At 33.7% G+C, this 18,283-nt stretch overlaps 2 protein-coding genes across 3 annotated transcripts; one reads left to right on the top strand and one right to left on the bottom strand.

Annotated features, from left to right (window-relative positions):
* Positions 1-378: 378 nt before the first annotated feature.
* Positions 379-5,112, bottom strand: LOC100260697 (coatomer subunit zeta-1). Its single transcript, XM_002273730.5, has 6 exons — positions 4,940-5,112; positions 3,143-3,302; positions 2,032-2,179; positions 1,842-1,919; positions 912-996; positions 379-736 (listed from the first exon to the last, which is right to left on the bottom strand). Exons 1-6 carry the CDS (start codon positions 4,940-4,942, stop codon positions 677-679), a joined length of 534 nt encoding a protein of 177 aa, XP_002273766.1. The 5' UTR covers positions 4,943-5,112; the 3' UTR covers positions 379-676.
* A 4,285-nt stretch (positions 5,113-9,397) lies between these two features.
* LOC100255626 (pterin-4-alpha-carbinolamine dehydratase 2, mitochondrial) lies at positions 9,398-18,138 on the top strand. 2 transcript variants are annotated; one of them, XM_002273861.5, is made up of 7 exons: positions 9,398-9,532; positions 9,625-9,671; positions 11,552-11,649; positions 15,129-15,214; positions 15,290-15,413; positions 16,527-16,595; positions 17,667-18,138. In XM_002273861.5, exons 1-7 carry the CDS (start codon positions 9,515-9,517, stop codon positions 17,753-17,755), a joined length of 531 nt encoding a protein of 176 aa, XP_002273897.1. In that variant the 5' UTR covers positions 9,398-9,514; the 3' UTR covers positions 17,756-18,138. The 2 variants fall into 2 exon arrangements, with proteins under 2 accessions (XP_002273897.1, XP_010655634.1); XM_010657332.3 differs by lacking the exon at positions 9,625-9,671 and having other exon boundaries at positions 9,399-9,532; positions 11,532-11,649.
* The last annotated feature ends 145 nt before the right edge of the window (positions 18,139-18,283 follow it).

Consider the following 18,283-nt stretch of genomic DNA (forward strand, 5'->3'; position numbering starts at 1 on the left):
TAAGCTTTAACTTAGATAAAAAGAAACATAGTTAAGAAACTGAATGTTTTCCCATTTTTCAAATCCTCTAGTTATTGCACTTCCCAATGATACTTAAGTACCTGCGGTGGTTTGGTTTTTATTCCTCACGTTTAAATGCCACCGTATGAATCAAATTCGGCAAATATATTCTAGCACCGAACATTGGCATGTCTTGCTTGGCCTATTTTGGCTTCAAATGACTATTCCAATACAGGGTAATCAATCACTGACTGCTTTTGCTTTCAACATTTCACGGATGATTTTAACTTTATTAGCGCTACTTAAATGCCAAGGATGAATGAATCAACATTGCCTAATACCAACAATTTTAGGTTTAAGTCATAACTATAATCCAGCTAGTAGAAACATTACCATTGGTTTCTTGTATAAAATTCCACTCACATCATATTTCATGACCAGCAGTAAAGTTCCTCATTTGGAATCTAAGTCTTTATGGAAAAAAAAGGCATAGAAAAGAAGCAAATTGGGCAAAATACACCAATCTTCAGCAAGGAATTAAGCTTTTTAATGGCACATACAACAGCATCATCCACTAAGTTAGGATAGTAAGGCAAAATTGATGCTCATGGGTACTAAGGAAACTGGAAAAGACATGTATCCCTCCTTGCACCTCTCCTTTTGTATAGTTCAAGCATTATTTGAGTAGGGATCTCGCTAGATGCTCACGAGCAGTAGCCAGCGCTTGACTTATTGTCTGCAAAAGGAAAATTAAGTTTATTATTTAGAGCATATATTGAGATGAGCCAACAGGATTTACATTTTCATTGGGTGGTAAGTGGTAACAGAGGCCCTCCAGGTTGTGTTACTATTTTTTAAATATTTTATATTTTTCTCTCAAATGCAGGGGAAAAGCAAGAGAATTACAGTACCTGCTCAGACAAAGGAGCTCCAGAATCAAGACTATGACTTGCAACCTTTCCCGCAATAACATTTGCATCAGTTTCAAGAACAATTCTGTAAATGATGGAGAAAATGTTAGGGCAGGTTGGTAAGACATGTTCTCTCTAGGAAGGAGAGCTCATCTGCACCAAAGATGTTGGTTCAGACAAAGAATGATTGCATATGCCAGTGAACTTTCCAGCTTCAAGTGCTAGTATGTTCAAGCATCGATTGTCCACATAGAACCAACACTCCAAAGCATAATCCCCAGCACTAAGGTTTGAAAACAGTTATTTTCAGCTGTGATGCCTTGGAGCTGTGCCAATACTCTAATAGATCTAGAAGTTCTTTCTTGCACATCCACATTTTTAGTTTTAATATGAAGTACATGTAAAGAACACTATAGTTATAGGCTTCATGTTTCACTGTATTCTCTGAAGTTTGTCCTTTTCAGACGCATGGAAAAATCATCTAGGTAAGTGACAGCCTTAGTTTTGATTGTGGTGTTCTCTTCTTCTTTCCCTATTCTCTCCCCTTCCTTCTCCCTGAATTTCTTAACAATATCAAGGTAAAATATTGTTTTGAATGCTAAAGAATTTTTGGTCTTTACAATATAGCTAGCTTTTCTAGAAATCAAATTTCCTTATCTTTGTTTTTAGCCAAGAAGATTAATATTGCATGCATGTTTTGTTAATGTTAAAAGGACACTTGTGCTAAAGAAATGATTTAGTTAATGTTAAAAGGGCACTTGTGCTAAAGAAAGGATCAAGTGTAGTTTATATGCCCTTAAGGCTTGGCTCAAGTGGTAAAGGGATGGGGAGGGTTTGTAGGAGATTCTAGGTTCAAGTCCCAATGGGAGACAGAATTTACCTATCAAAAAAAAAAGTATAGTTTATATATGCAAGAAGCATATTGCATACCCGCCATCAATAATTTCATCAAGGCATAAAAGAATTAAATCCAAGTTCTCAAGTGCCTCCTTCTTGTCCACATTGCCCCTGGAAGCAAGGGCAGGCAAAATTAGATAACAAAGGCTCACATATTACTAGCATCAACATCTGAACCTCAATTAAGAGATTGCTAATAGTAACAATTATTCTTGAAAGATACCTAAGGAGAAGACCAACTGCATCAAAAAACCCTTGGAGAACTGTAGCTAAGATTAGTTCATTTTCATCTTCACCACCAGTAACAAAGAAGTGAAGGTCTTGGACAAATTTGTAAACAACAATGTTGTTCTCAAACATTGCTATCTCCGCTGTAGATGAAAAAACAAAAAAAAAAAAAAAGGCAAGGCATTCAAAGAGCAGCAGTGAAGCCAAATTTGAACATTGTAAACACACCACACTAGTTTTAAGTAAGATGAAACAACATGGACTAAACCATAAAGGATTTTATGAACAATTCAAATTTTCACCAACTTGCAGATGACCTGCAACATCCATATTCTTAAAACAGGCACTCTATAATATTTTTAGAACTAGGGTTTAATACATATTAATGCCAATTCAATAGAGTTTGCATGTGCACCAACATTATGATCATTGCAGCAAACTGCTAAGTGTAAACATGTACTAATGTTTCTTCCGTAATCATGTAAGTCATAACATTGTCTTCCAAGATTGATAATGAGAAATAAGAAGACAATTGGCTAAAACCCATTCGAATAGACATGTTCCCAACTCTTAGGTTTTGCTAGCTAAATCCTTTTATGCCATTTGGATCCATCAGGAGCCATACCCTCAGTTAAATCAAATACCAAAAAGCAAAGATAAAGATTATTTAGTTACCATATGTTCTGGTGGTTGTGATGACTAACAACAGCCAGGCAAAACACAACAAACAAAAATTTGTTCCAATAAATATTCATATGCAACAAACTTGATCTGTCCTCTTTATCCAACTTACACTTTTTATGTGCAGAGGGCAACTTTCCTAACTTAAAAGATAAGCTTGAGGTCACTTGGGAAGCCCCTCCAGACAAATATTGGACTAACGGGCATACATGTGCAGAGTACATTTTGAGATTCAGTGGCATTTCTGGGTATGCTGACACTGACTAAGAGAGTATCACAAAACACATGCACACATACAGATAAGCATAAATTATGGCATTATTAAAGGGAATTAAACCAATAACAATTAGCATGTACTTACACATTCACACACGCACACACACAAAGAAAAGCCCTGCTGAGGGCATTTAAAATCTATACATCACCTTCAGTCCGAGCATTTGTCTTTTGTGTCTTGGAAAATACAGATTTCTCAAAAGTCTCTTTAGCATTATTTGTTGGCCAGTCGTCACAATAGTACTTGACAGCTACACGTTTTCCTTCAGAATCCAGGAGGAGAATGTTTTTTACAGAAGGGCATGACTCCTATGAAAAAAAAAAAATTACATAAATATCAGACTAGGCGAGTTCATGAAAACTAAATGTGCTCAACTACTACATAGGAATGATAAATTTGAATTTGTTTAAGAATTATATTCTATTTTAGCACCATCTCTTTGTTCTTTGGTGTTGTGAAAGGGTTAGGTCTCAGTTTTTAGTTGGCAAAGAATGTATGATATCCAAAATGTTTTACCATTTAAAAAGTCTGGCATCCTCTCAATAGGAAAAGTCTTACCAAAAAAAAAAAAAAAAAACCAATGTTATTCTTCAAAATTTCACATAAAAAAGTTAATGATATTTGCAACTAAAAATATAAGTTTACAACAGTGGTTTCCAAAGAAGAAAAGAAAAATAAAAGGCCAATGTTTCTTCAATTATTTGGCCCACTTTGCACAGAAATCTCTGTCCAAGCACAATAGCAAGGATAGTGCTGCTTATTGTAGTTAACTATTATCATGCCCTAGAATCTAGCTTAAGTGGCAAGAGGTTGAGGTAGGGTGTGAGAGATTCTAGGAATGAAACCTGGCAGGGACAAAGAAAGGAAAAAATAAAAAATAAAAAATTGTGACCCATAAAAAAAGGAAAAAAAAAAGTGCAGTCCATGACCATGCAGAACAACCATAGTTGAAAGAACAACACAAGTTAGCCCTCCAGCCAATGAACTTAATACAACCAACATCTTGAGTAATTTTGTACAACCGGATTTGGGATTGAAATTTCCAAATCCCTCATGGTATGGATTTCTGAATAACACTTCCAGATACCATTTTCAATCTAAAGATTAGGGTTTAAGTTCTACCCATTGAATCTAACAAAATCCAGATCTACATTTTGAAAAGTTTTTCCAGACAAATGCTTTGAATTTGAGCAAGAAAATCCAAATCCAACCACTCTAAATTTCTAAATGCAAAGATTACCTCATTGTTCCCTTGTAAAATCTAAATTTAACAAAACCATGGATGAGGCTCCACCACCATTCCTATGATATACCATTCCAGATTGACTTGTGTTTACCTAGCTTCCTTCTCTAGTTAGAAAATAATAAAACCTTTGCTAATATACTTGTTTGACCACCCAAAAAAAAATTGCCAACAGCAAGTAATCCCTAGAAATTCTGCAATTTTCCCCGAAAAAAAAAGGGAAAAGAAAATCTTCTTCCACTTCATTTTTATCTCAATCACTAGTTTATTATTGTAGCTTGAAGAAAACAAATGTAAAAAGATTTTCCACAAAGGATTTATACAAACAAAAACCTTAAGTTTACAGTTTCCTTTTTTAATATTTCTATTTAAATTGTTGAATTTTCTAGCATACTACTACCTCAGCCATCAAAACAGTTGAACAATGCTCCAAGATGATTCAAATCGACAAAACAACTTCAAAATACAAGAGATCACATCTTATAATTTCTTATCAACACTTAGATCTGGGTTCAATTACCACAAAACATCATAGACCTAACACATCCATCTACCACATGCATAGCCAAGTACAGATCCCAAAAATCCTACAATTTCTACTGCAAACACGACTGGAGAAAGAGAGTAAAATGGAAAATTAGTGAATTCTGATAAAAGAGAAATTTGAGAAAGAAAATTAAAAAATAAAAAATAAAAACTGACCATGTTTGACGGTTTTGCCGGAAAATTTGTCCGCGATCTTTAGGCCTTGGCCGAGGGAGAGAGAAAATGCAAGAACTGGCGAGAAAAATTAAAGATATATGCGTTGGTGACCCCGTATTTATTGCATATTCTTATTTTGTACCACATTCCATGCGCTATTTTTACTTTTCCCCATATCATCTCAAAGGTTTTTCATCTTGTATATTTATTTCTTCCTCCTCAGGGTAAGGTTTTATTTTTCTTCATTAACATTAAATTTTCAGTTGATAAATATGTAATTAATCATAGCCTCCGGGGTATATGTGTAAATCAAATTAAATAATTTTTTCAATTAATAAATAAATAAATATTTAAGAAATGATACATTTCACACTTATAAATTTATAATTTTCTTATTCCTAATAAAATTTCACATTTCTATTCAGCTCGTTGCTCAGGGAAAATCCGTAAATTTCCCTTTGGTCTTTTTGACACTCAATATTCAAAACCATCGCAACTCATTCATTCTAACTTATGGGGTCCTTTACCAATGCAATATTCAAGTGGGTACTTCTATTACATGCATTTTATAAATGCATACTGTAAGTTTACTTGGATTTATATTCTTATAAATAAATCTTATGCTTTCCAAACTTTCCTTAATTTTCAAGCTCAAGGTCATTCAAAGTGATTGGGGTGGTGAATATACGAGTGTTTAATGATTATCTCATAACACATGACATTATACATAGAATTTCTTATCCCATACATATGAGCAAAACAAAGACAATCGAGAGGAAACATCACCATATCATAGAAACTAGATTAACACTTTTAGCCAAAGCCTTGATGCCCTTAAAGTACTTGGATTAAGCCTTTAGAATTGTTGTTTATCTTATAAATACACTTTCAACATCTGTTTTATACAATAAAACTCCTTTAAAAACCATATTCAAAGGCAAACCTAATTACAAATCTCTCAAAATCTTTGGTTGTTCATGTTTTTTCCTCATACTCGTTCATTTAATATACACAACTTGCAATCTCGTTCACTTGAGTATACATTTCTTTCTATAGTCTTAATCACAAGGGGTATAAATGCTTAGATCCTACCGACAAAATTTTCATTTCTAGGAGCATTGTATTTGATGAAATGTCTTATTCATTTCCTAAGTTTGCTACACATTTAGATTGAGTAAACATTATCTCTTCAATCACTGTCCTTTGTTCCAACTCCTATTTTATCTTCCTTTCTATCCAATCTAAGTTTTCACATTCCTATTCAGTCAAAGGTTCAAACATTTCCTTATCCATTTTTTTACTATTTTCAATAGCCAATCTCATACTCTTAAATTCCGATGTGAAGAATTGTTGTTACAACATGATGCTTTTCCCATCAATCCTATTTCTTATAACAAAGATATTTGCATTGCTAATGAACAACCAATTGTGCAAGGGTTCATTTATAGATTTGCAAAGAATAGTCATGGTATGACAACCAAATCCCAAAATATCATCTTTAAACCAAAGATTTTCATAACTTCATGGGAATTAGACTCGGTAGAGGAAGCTTTAGCTATTCCTCATTGGAAGACAATTATATAGGATGAATATAGGGTACTAATGAATAATCAAACTTAGTCTTTGGCACCTATACCTCCTAAAAGACAAGATATTGGTTGTAAATAGGTTTTTAAGATGGAAAAAGAATTTAGATGGGACAATACAAAAGTATAAGGCTAGATTGGTGACTAAAGGATTTCATCAAGTAGTAAGTTTTCATTTTAATGAAACTTTTAGCCATGTAGTTAAGCCAATTAGAGTTATTCTTATAATAACTTTGACTAGAGGATGACAAGTTTTTCAATTAGATGTTAATAATTTATTCTTGAATGGTGTACTCCAATAAAAAGTCTTGATGCAACAACCACTTGGTTTTGTCTATACTAAAAAATCTCATATTGTTTACAAGTTTCACAAAGCATTGTATGGACTAAAGCAAGTGCCTCGTGCTCGGTTTGAGAAGTTTATAGCAACCTTATATGCCTTTGGGTTTGTTTTTACAAGGTTAGATCAATATTTGTTTATGAGGATCACATCACGACATATTACCTATATTTTAGTATATGTTGATGACATATTAGTAACTGAAAGTGATGCTTAAATTGTCTCAATTTTGAGAATGAACTTGCATAAGGAATTCACTTTAAAAGATTTGGGAGTTGTCAATTACTTCATGGGAATACAGGTAAAGTAAACTACACAAAGTATACGTTTATCTAAGACAAAGTATATCAAAGACTTGTTGAACAAAGCTAAAATGCAATATGCTAAGTCGTTATCCACACCAATGGCAAGTGGACTTCAATTGTCTAGATTTGGCAATGCTCTTGTTGCAAATCCTAAGTTGTACAAATTGATCATTGAAGCACGACAATATGTAACAATAACCAAGCCTAAAATCTCTTATAGTGTAAACAAGGTTTGTCAATTCATGTCTAGCCCTTTAAAACCTTATTGGAAGGTTGCTGGAATGATCTTAAGGTATTAAGAGGCATATTGAACTATGGTTTGCATTTTATAATATCAATTGCCCTTAAATAGGTAGGATTTTGTGATGCTAATTGAAGTTCAAATCCTAATGACAAACATTCAACATTTGGTTTTTGTGTTTATTTGGGATCTAACTTGATTACTTGGAATTCAAAGAAATAACAAAACATTTCACATTCAAGCATAAAAGTAGAGTCTAGGAATATGGCTAATCTAATAGCAGAACTTACTTGGATTCAATCATTACCTACAAAGGTTAGAATTCATATACCAAATAATTTAATAATTTTTTATTTTTTTAATAATAGTAGTAGACAACATATGATACTTGGGTTGAGTTTTTCAGAGTTTAAGACCAAAATAATATATTTGTAAAAAAAAATGATAAGAATAGTATCCATTTGAAAATATTTGTCAAAGTAGTCTTCTTTATCCACGTAAGCATCCACATGGATTTTAAGTGTAAAGAACCACCGTTGGTGACTGTGGTTTTAGTACTTACAAAAATTTCCTTAAAACCACAGTTACAAACTGTGGTTTTACAATTTCTCTTAGAACCACAGTTACTAACTGCGGTTTTAAAAGAAGTTTCCTTAAAACCACAGTTACAAACTGTGGTTTTACAATTTCCCTTAAAACCACAGTTAGTAACTGTGGTTTTACAATTATTTTCAATTCACATCTATTTTAATGGTGTTGTAATTTTAATATTATTTTTAAAATATTTTTTTATCAAAATACCCATAAAACCACAGTTAGTAACTGTGGTTTTACAATTATTTTCATTCTGCATATATTTTAATAGTGTTGTAATTTTAATATTATTTTTAAAATATTTTTTTATCAAAATTACAATTATGTTGTAATTTTCACAAATATTTTTAAGGGGACTTATGTATAAAAAAGTATGGGATTTTAGAATTTTGCTTTTCACAAATTTTTTTGTTACGACTGTTTTAAAATATATATATTATCTTTATTTTTTCATATTTTCCTTGAAAATTTGAGAAAATAATTTGGTCTACATGCATTCCCATAAAAATTTATATATTTATAGTAAATAAAATATTTATTTGTTTTACAAATATTTTCACATATGAACTAAAGAAAATTATTTATTCATATTATTTTTAAATTTTAAAATAACTAAAGAAATTGTTTATATTATTTTAAAATTTTATCTTTTCATATGAAAATTAATGTCAGTGATTATGATTTTAGGTTATTTATTATTAAGTATGATTTGAACTTATGTCTGGGTTAAAATGTATAATTTTTTAATTATATGAAAGAAAAATAGGTAGTGGTTGTAATAATTTATTTAATTAGAATTTATTTCATTTAGACTTTAGGATGCATTTGAGTTTTATTTGTTTAAATTATCAAGGAAACATGTGAATAACATAACATCACTAATTTGAATAACTGTGGTTTTATGGTTGTTTTGATAAAAAAAATATTTTAAAAATAATATTAAAATTATAACACCATTAAAATGGGAACGAATTAAAAATAATTGTAAAGTTAGGAAATTGTAAAACCACAGTTTGTAACTGTGGTTTTAAGGAAACTTATTTTAAAACCGCAGTTAGTAACTGTGGTTCTAAGAGAAATTGTAAAACCACAGTTTGTAACTGTGGTTTTAAGGAAATTTTTGTAAGTTCTAAAACCACAGTTACCAACGGTGGTTCTTTACACTTAAAATCTATGTGGATGCTTACGTGGATAAAGAAGACTACTTTGACAAATATTTTCAAATGGATACTATTCTTATCATTTTTTTTTATAAATATATTATTTTGGTCTTAAACTCAGTTTTTCAACTTAAAGTGAATTTAAATGTTAAAATAATATCACATTTATTGCAAGACTCCAAGGGTAAATTGTTTTTTATTTTTTTCAATATCAAAAGAGGTGAAAGGAAAGGCATTCAAGGGCGAAGGGCAATGAGTAGGATGCCACGTGTATCGGGGATCCTGCCCTAGCCAAGGACACTTCACCAAGCCACACTCACAATCAATCAACCCGCCTGTGTTCAAACACATGGCTAGGATATTACAGGTATTCTTCTTCTTCTTCTCCCGATTCCGAAATTTTCTGTATTTTTTTTTCTTTCTCCTTATTTTCTGACAATTCCCTTTTGATTTCTCAAGTTCCCATTAACATCGCTCTTTCGAAGCCTATCTGGAGCCCATGGACGGTGCTTCCTCGCAATCCCCGTCTTCTTTCTTTCTTCTATTCTCATTTCATTTTCGTTTCTTCATTCATGAAATCCCCATTTCATATTGGATTCTAATATTCACTCTTGCCATCAATATGTGCTTGCCTTTCTCTCTCTCTCATTATCAGGTTTTCAAATGTTTTTCGTATGTTGTATGTCTGTGTTTATGCCTAAACCGAGATTTCAATAACTATTCTTTGGGGTTTGAATTAATGATAATGGAAATTAGATCATTCCTTCATGTTTTTTTCCACTGTTTGAATCAAGTTCATTTTTAGTGGAGTTTGCCATCCCTCTCTCCCAGAGGATTGGATCAATCCCTTGGGCTTTATGGTGGCATATATATGAGTCTGTTTGCTATTAATAACATTACCCAGAATGGGAATAGTATTGTATTCTGAGATGTTGTATCATGGGGGTAGCTTTATGTTTTTTAATTTTTTTTTTCATAATTTATTTATTTATTTATTTTTTATTATAGGTTCTGTTTATATATCTGGATTGGAGTACAATAGATTAGAAGGGTTAGAAGATTTTTGCTTATACAGAATATTTAAAATGTATTTCTTTATTTTATTAGGTTTTAGTTCTTAATTTAAATAGCTTCTTACAAAAGGAAAATTGAAGTGATATTAAACTGTTTGGATCTGAGCAAATGTGAGAAGAAGAATAAGAGATTGGAAATTGTGGACACAGAGATTGGAGATTTTAAGAAGGCATAATTTTTAAATAAGTGTCATTATGTTTCAGTTTCCTTGGTATTTTCTACTGCAACCAAATTGCTAATGAAAGAGAGATATTAAAATGGATTCTGTTTGAGAATTGAAATCCAAACAGAGACTACCAAATAAAACTTTGCTTCTTTATACTCCCCTATGATTAAATTTAGCTTTCCAGAAAGAAATTTATGCCAAGGAGCTTGAACCTTTTTTTTTTTTTTCCTTTTGGTAGTGGCTAAAATTTGTCTTCAGATGCTACGAAATAAAAGGAACCTTTAGTTTCCATGGGATTTTCGAAGACACCATTTCTTTGTTCATTGTCGCCATAGAAGTATCTCTATTTAAATGTTGATGGTCAATTTAAAGAGTTACCATGAACTATATTTATTCTATTAATGGCTCCCTCTCATGGTATGGTCTACCTTCAACTCAACTTCTATTTTTATAGGATTTTCAACCATGGCTTCTGTGAATTTTCTGATCCAAAGATGTTGCCTGCTTGAAATTTCTTTGTCAAATGTTCTATAAATGTGTGAGCAAAATGGGATCAGTTCATATTGTTCAATCCAAGCTCTGGTTTATTCGACTTCTAAATAAGAGGGATAACTACTATCTAGATGTTTAAGATAGAAATTTAGATTTAAATTAAATCAATGACAACAGAAGTTAATTGAATTGACAAGTTCTTGCTGTTTGTGTTGCTTGTCAAAGAAGTTTTGTTGTTTGTGTTGTCAAGACATTTTTGATTGGTCTTTTTTGTGGCAACATGGAATCAAAGTCCAAATGTGCCAATTTGAAGGTTTGTTAATTTTTTTTTTTTAAGATTTAACTCTCTACAGTGTCTCCATGTGCGGTACTTTGTGCCTTTCTGTAGAGATATTTTTCAACTAAGGAACTGCATATTAATACACAGCCTATTAATATTTCCTTAATCATGGTGTCATCTTTGCTTCATACTATACACCTTTTATTGACACAAAACAACTTTAGTTTTTCAAGAGCTAATATGGTGTGAGTATTTCTACTTCCTCTCCCTTTCTTGTAATTTTTTTTTCCCTATTTTGATTCTGTGCATTAATCCATCTCCTCCACCTTTTGTGAAATTTATTTTTGTGTAAAGATGAACTTTTGTACTTACAGCTCCAGTATTCAAGTAACTAAGATACTTCACGACCGTGTGGAAGTGTCATCAAATAGGAAGTCACTTAATGGATTTAGAACTTTTTGCACCGGCGAAGGTGCGTGGGGGCCTATCACTCTTTTATATTTTGATTGTCTGATGTAATCCAGCACAACTTTATAATTTTTGGTTTCTTGTGTCTTTCAAAATTTTATCTTCAAGTCATAGCATGCTATACAACATCCCAGTGTTTGCTATAATCCAAAAAGGTTGAACATTAAATTTTGACATTAAAATTCCAAAAATTTCAATGAACAGAGTTTGGATTCTGCTATCAAGGTTATATATTTAGGTTCCCTTGCATCCAATTTATTGCTATCTAGAAGTAGGTACATCTGTGAATTGCAAGATTAATATATAGTATAAATACTAAATAATAAAAGCATAAGTACCTCAAACAAACACCAAACCTTTCCTCCTATTATCTTAAGTGTTCTTATAAATTCTAGCTACTACTTTAATCACTACCATTTATTTTTTATCAGAAACGAAGAAAAATATATTAATAGAAGAAAAGATACAGGAGAAAGAAAAGATACAAAAGAAAGAAAAGAAACCAAGGGAAGGATGAGAGGTCCTTCCTACACAAACTGAACAAAAGAGAAAATTCCCAACAATAGAAATCTAAAAACAAAGAGAAACCCAACATTCTCAAACTTTTGAAACGCAAACCGCAATCCAGTTGAGTTGTAAAACACTTAGAGGAACTCCTCTAAAAGCTGCAGTACAAGAAGCCCATAGAGAGGAATAGAACAGAATCAAATCCCATAACATCTCTTCCATTCTCCCCTTATCCTCAAAGATCCTATTGTTTCTCTCTTGCCACACCATCCATACCAAAGTAAGACAAGCGATTTGCCAAAGTGTCTTGCCTCTTAATGAGTTCCCCAAGCCTTTAAAAGCAATAACCAACATGTCCTCAAAACTCCTTGGAGGGACCCAAACCAACCCTGCTAGATTGAACAACTTGTGCTAGAGTCCAATGGTAATAGGACAATGAAGAAAAAGGTGGTCGATCGACTCTCCTTTTCCTTTGCAAAGAATGCACCATTGAGGATAGAGGGATTTGTATTGCAACTTATCATTGGTGTTTACCTTCCCATGTGCTACTAACCAAGCGAGGGCCTTAACCTTTGAAGGGGCTTTTGAACTCCACAAAAACTTGGCCGGAAGAAACAAGATAGGATTTGAGACTTTTGAGAAGGCCAAGAAAAAAGATTCCACTGAAAACAAGTCTGACGATGATAAAGACCACGCTCTTGAATCTGCCAAAGAAGGAAAGAAAAGCACTGAACTAAAGGAGGACATTAATCTCTGAAGGAGATCAATTTCTGAATCAGTAAGATTGCGGCGAAAATTAAAATTCCAAGACAGTGGAAAGGAATTGTCAAGGACATTTGAGACAGTGAGGTTTTTCATAGAAATAACTCTATAAAGATCAACAAATTGAGAGCACAAAATTTGATTACCCCACCAAAGATCTTCCCAAAAACGAATTTTCTCCCCTTTGCCCACCACTAGGCGGACAAAAGGGGAAAAAACCTGGAAAACTTGAGCAATAGCCTTCCAAGGACATCTGTGTGACCATCTCACCACCATGTTGGCGTCCCATCCATTAGGATGTGTCCCATATATATTCGCAATAACCTTATGCCAAAGACCACTCCTTTCTCTAAGGAACCTCCAAAGCCATTCCCCTAAGAGAACAATATTTCTCAGAGAAGTCTTCCCAAAACTCAAACCTCCCAACTCCTTTGGTCTACTAACAACATCCCAGCTGATAAGATGATCTTTTTTCCCTTCCCCCGCCCCAAACCAAAGAAACCCTTTGCATCTTCTCAATCTTTGAAGCTATTGATGCTGGGATTTTAAAGAGGGAGAGGAAATAGCTAGGGATGTGAGACAGACAAGACTAAATTAAAGTAATCCTCCCTCCCAAAGACAAAAAGGCCTTTTTTACTTTAATCACTACCATCGGCAAGCAGTTTAGTTGCTCAGCATATTAAGTTGCTTATTTCCCATTCTTAATCCTCCATAAGCAGTTCTGACCCTAGCCACCTTGCATGTTCTCTTACCATAGCATTCTGAATAAGAGATGGCTATGGAGGCAAGACAAATCATTGTGTTTGACATATTCGCAGGACATTGCTGCCTAGGTTGTTTCCAAGGTGACACCCTGGATGATAGGCTCCTAGTTAGTAAGAGGTTAGGTGTTTCCTTAGTGTTACAAGTCCATAATCATGCATACTTTTTCTATCATGTGGTTGATCACCCAGGCATTGATAAGTAGTTATGATCCTTATGTAATTCATACACTACAGAATTTAGGGCTAGTAAAATAGTTGAAGTAATTAATATTTTTATTTCACTGGTACTTCATGCTTGTAATGCATAAAAAATTGCTATAGTACCATCTCACCCTTTACATCAAATAGTTTTGGTAACTTGAGACTATCATATGGCTTGACAAAGTTTAATATGCATTGTTTGATTTAGTTTAATCTCTTTATTTATTGTTAGGTTAAGTGATTGATTCTACACTGATTGATTTTTCCTATCTTTATTTCTGTTTAACTTGCTAATAAGAAGAGCAGTTTTTAGGAGTTATAGATAGTTCTTACAATGAAGTTGCCACTATTTTAATGGAGTTAGCTTGATAATCTTTGGGTATGAAGCGGCTATAGGGTACCGAAGTGCAAATTCTGAGTAGGCAACCAGAAGTTGGTCATAGATATTCTCTCTTCTAGGAAGATGAAGCCTCCTTCAAGTGCATACCTTTCTCTCCATTATTTCCATCAGAAGGTCACTCTCTCTATGGGTATTGAACAAGGTCAATTTTTTACTATATTTCTTGGGAATTTGGCCCAGAATGGAGTAGTGAGTGTTTTCAGAATCATTGATGGAAGCTTACTTTCAATTTCAAGCTGTCATGGATGGGTGTTGGGCCTGTTGGCCAACCTGGGAAAGTAGATGACTATAGATTGGCTGAAGAGTCAACTGACAGCATTTTCACACCTGTCTTTTGTGGTGAGAATCCTCTGATGTCATTTAATGGGCAAGAAAGCAATGGAGGGCCATAGAAGCTTCCATATTGTTGTAACCCGGAATGTCTGTCTCCCTATATTTTGAATGTCAGGGATCAATGTCTTGGCCAAAAGGACACTTTGTCATAAGATGTTTGTTTGGGTGACGAGAGTAGTCTCAGTTTAGTGGATTTTATTTATTATATGCCTTCTTCTTCTCTTCTTCTTTCTTTCTTTTTTTCAGGACTCCACATCCTTATTGCATTCCCTTCTTTCTTTGATAGAATATCATTTCCCATAAAAAATTTGTTCCCAGAAAAAAGCTATCAAATGCATGAATTCTTCTAGCAGTGGTTTGTGTCCCTGCCTATTGTAGAGCACCCAGTAATTGTTGTTGCCTCTTGGTGCCAATCATGTGAAGAATTTTGAAGCTTGTTAACATTAGTTGTAATGGTAGTTTGTATATATGGAAATGAGAGCATCCTAATCTGACACATTATGCTGGCCATGTTAGATTTGTCAATCAAGAAGTGTGTCCCATGCAACTCAAATGACATACGGCCCATGACTGAACAAGCAGCAAATGAACTAATTCCCAAGGTTAGTGTTCAAATCTATGCTTGGCACCTGTTCCCTCATTTATATAGAATTATCTTTTATGTTATGTTTTATTAGGTACCAGGGTGGAATTTGGTGAATGAGACTGATACATTGAAGCTAAATAGGTCATGGAAAGTAAAGAGTTTTACTAAAGGTTTGGAGCTATTTCAGGCAGTAGCTGATGTTGCGGAAGCTGAAGGTATCGCATTCTGTTTTCATTCTAACTCATCTTTGGTTTTTGTTCAACAAGTTGTCCTGTAACTTTGGTACATATCTCTCTTCCCTCTTATCTTTTCAAGTATTTCTCTCTTTAAAGGGTCCAGGTTTTAATTTCGAAGCAGTCACAAACTTGCCATTTCTCCCTCTTAAAATCTCCCCTACAGGTCTTAATAATACCCAAAGCACTCCCATCAAACTACAAAGAATTTTAAAGAGGTCCCCTCTTACCCTTGCAAAGAATTAGGAGGTGATTCATTATATCCTCATTGGTTTTGCATATGTTCCACCACTTCGGGAGGATCCTCCCTTGCAGAACTAGATTGTTGATATTCAAAATCTTATATTAGATATTCAGTCAAAGTAAAGGAGATGTTCATAGAGTGTCAGATTCCAAATCTACATTCAAGGGAAGCAACTCCCTTGTATCAGTGGTCACATTGAGATATCTACTGCTCTACTCATTTTTTTTTTTCCCTTCTATTTTTGGAGATACCCTACCTTCTAATGCTCAATCCTCCTTGCATCCCAAGGTAGCAAATCCTTTCAACTTACCAATAGTTATGTTTTTATGAAATATATATTATGGCATTATCATGTTGGTTATCTACTACATTTTAAAGAATCTTCCATAAAATTAAGAAGAAAAAAAACACTTATCATTTTTCCTATATTTTTCCTCAAAAATTCAATTTTTACTGTGCAAAGACTGGCAATGAGTTTAAGGTCTTGCGGGATCAATATTTTTCAAGATGATTTAGATTGCTTTCAGCTTTGCTAGTATGTAACACATTTTTCTGAAGTCACTCCATTTTGGGTCAACATTGGTTCTCTGTCACTAGATCAGTTTTGCTGAATCAAGATTACAAATCGAAATACCATGTTTTACTTAGTTATTGAGTTCCATTAATCTTAACAGCCTCCCCATGCATAGCAATGATTGAAGACTGGGTGATTACTAGTTATTGAAGAAAATCTCTCTCTCTCTCTCTCTCTCTCTCTCTCTCACACACACACACACACACACACACACACACTTTGTACACACACATACCATGTTCCATTTTGATGAGCAGTGTTAATGTATTTAATGTAGGTCACCATCCGGATCTTCATCTCGTTGGCTGGAATAACGTTAAAATTGAGATATGGACTCATGCAGTTGGTAAGGATTTCAATTTGTTGCAATCTTTAGCTTTACTTTTCGTTTATACTATTTAAAACTATGATTCTTCTAATTTGCTATAAGCTCATTAATTTTCCGGGTTAAACTATGCTTAAACAATGCACCTAACTGAATGTGACCCTAGAACAGCCCCTGAAATGCTGTAGTTTGGATCTTGGTTTTGCCAAGACTCTAGCCCTATATTCAACTGTGTGGAGTTTCCTTCCAGTTCTGAAAAAAGCATGTGGTGTAATAATCATCTTTCATGTTCTTTTACATGATCTTCATTTATGGTTTGAGTGCCTAAATTGCATATATTGTAAATATGTTGTTACTATTACTCTTGATGTTGAACTGTTAATTCTGAAGCATTATTTTACATGTCAATGGGAAGTTCATCTACACATAGGACCAGTTGAACTTGAGGTTGAAATGTAAAGCTATTTTACTTATATTTGAGGTGTCTTTTCTCATCCTATACTAAGTTGGTGTTTCCCTACTTTAATATGATTGCTTGCATATCCAATTTTGGTTTGGTATTTTTTGTTTTATTGTTTTGTTTTTTCTGTCTTGCCAATTGCACATTGTCACTTTAGTTAGGGCCAGTTATGTGCATTTCGTTTCTTGACTAACTAACATCTGGTACAATTTGGAGCCAGAATTTTATTTTTCACTTCATTTTCCCTTCTCAGAAAGAAATGTTTGGTAATGAGAATCATCGAAGCGACTGTGTTTGACCTATATCCAACTTCCACTTTACAATTGCATACATGTGTGTGTTTGACCCATATTCAATCATCATCTCATGCGTAAAATTTTTTGTGAATTTTACTGAATCCTCTGATCCTATCGCTAGCTTTAATTTACAGTTGTCTATTAAACTATCTAAGCATTCTCATTTTTTCCATGAATGCTTTGGGCCTAGCATTCCTTTCAAGTATGGTAGGCTCTGAACATACTTTATGTTATTCTTAGCCTTTGAGAAGGGACTAAATTCAAGTAACCTCAGCTTCTGAACATACTCTGTATTCAAGTGTTCCCAGTTTCTGAAGATGATCTATGCATGTGCAGGTGGACTGACGGAAAATGACTTCATACTTGCTGCTAAGATCAATGGGCTTGACCTGCAGCGCCTTCTGAGACGAAAAGCTGCTACTTGATCAATACAATTATTTCCAGTGCATATGAACTTTTCATTAGGGTACTAGGGTACACCCCGGCAGCGTGGAATAATAGAATTTGTGTTCAGCATCTTGGTGGCACTCTTGCTTGCTTTCCCCTTTCCTCTTTTGACTGAACATATTTTTGTGTTATGTTATATTATTGGCATTCACTCTCTTTCATTCTCCCTTGTCTCCATCTCAATGTGTGAGACTAGTCGAATGGAATTGTGTGCTGTTCTGAGAATAAGATTACTGAATGGAGTTTCTACAGATGTTACCAGATTTTGGGTTTACCATTTTGTATTTGACCCTATAATCTCTTTATGTCTCCATGTAGAACGTTGCAACTCAATTACATAATGCAATATCTTATCATACAATTTTCCTTTTTTTTCTCCTGAGAGGCATTCTATCATTGAGTGCCATGCCATATTGCCATGTAAGTTGCATAAATTTTGATTCTCAGATTTCATTCTCTTTTTCCCACTTGATCGTACTAACATCTTCAGAGAAAGAAATCCTGAG

This window comes from Vitis vinifera, chromosome 10 (genome assembly GCF_030704535.1).
Source record: "Vitis vinifera cultivar Pinot Noir 40024 chromosome 10, ASM3070453v1".
Taxonomy (NCBI): Eukaryota; Viridiplantae; Streptophyta; class Magnoliopsida; order Vitales; family Vitaceae; genus Vitis; species Vitis vinifera.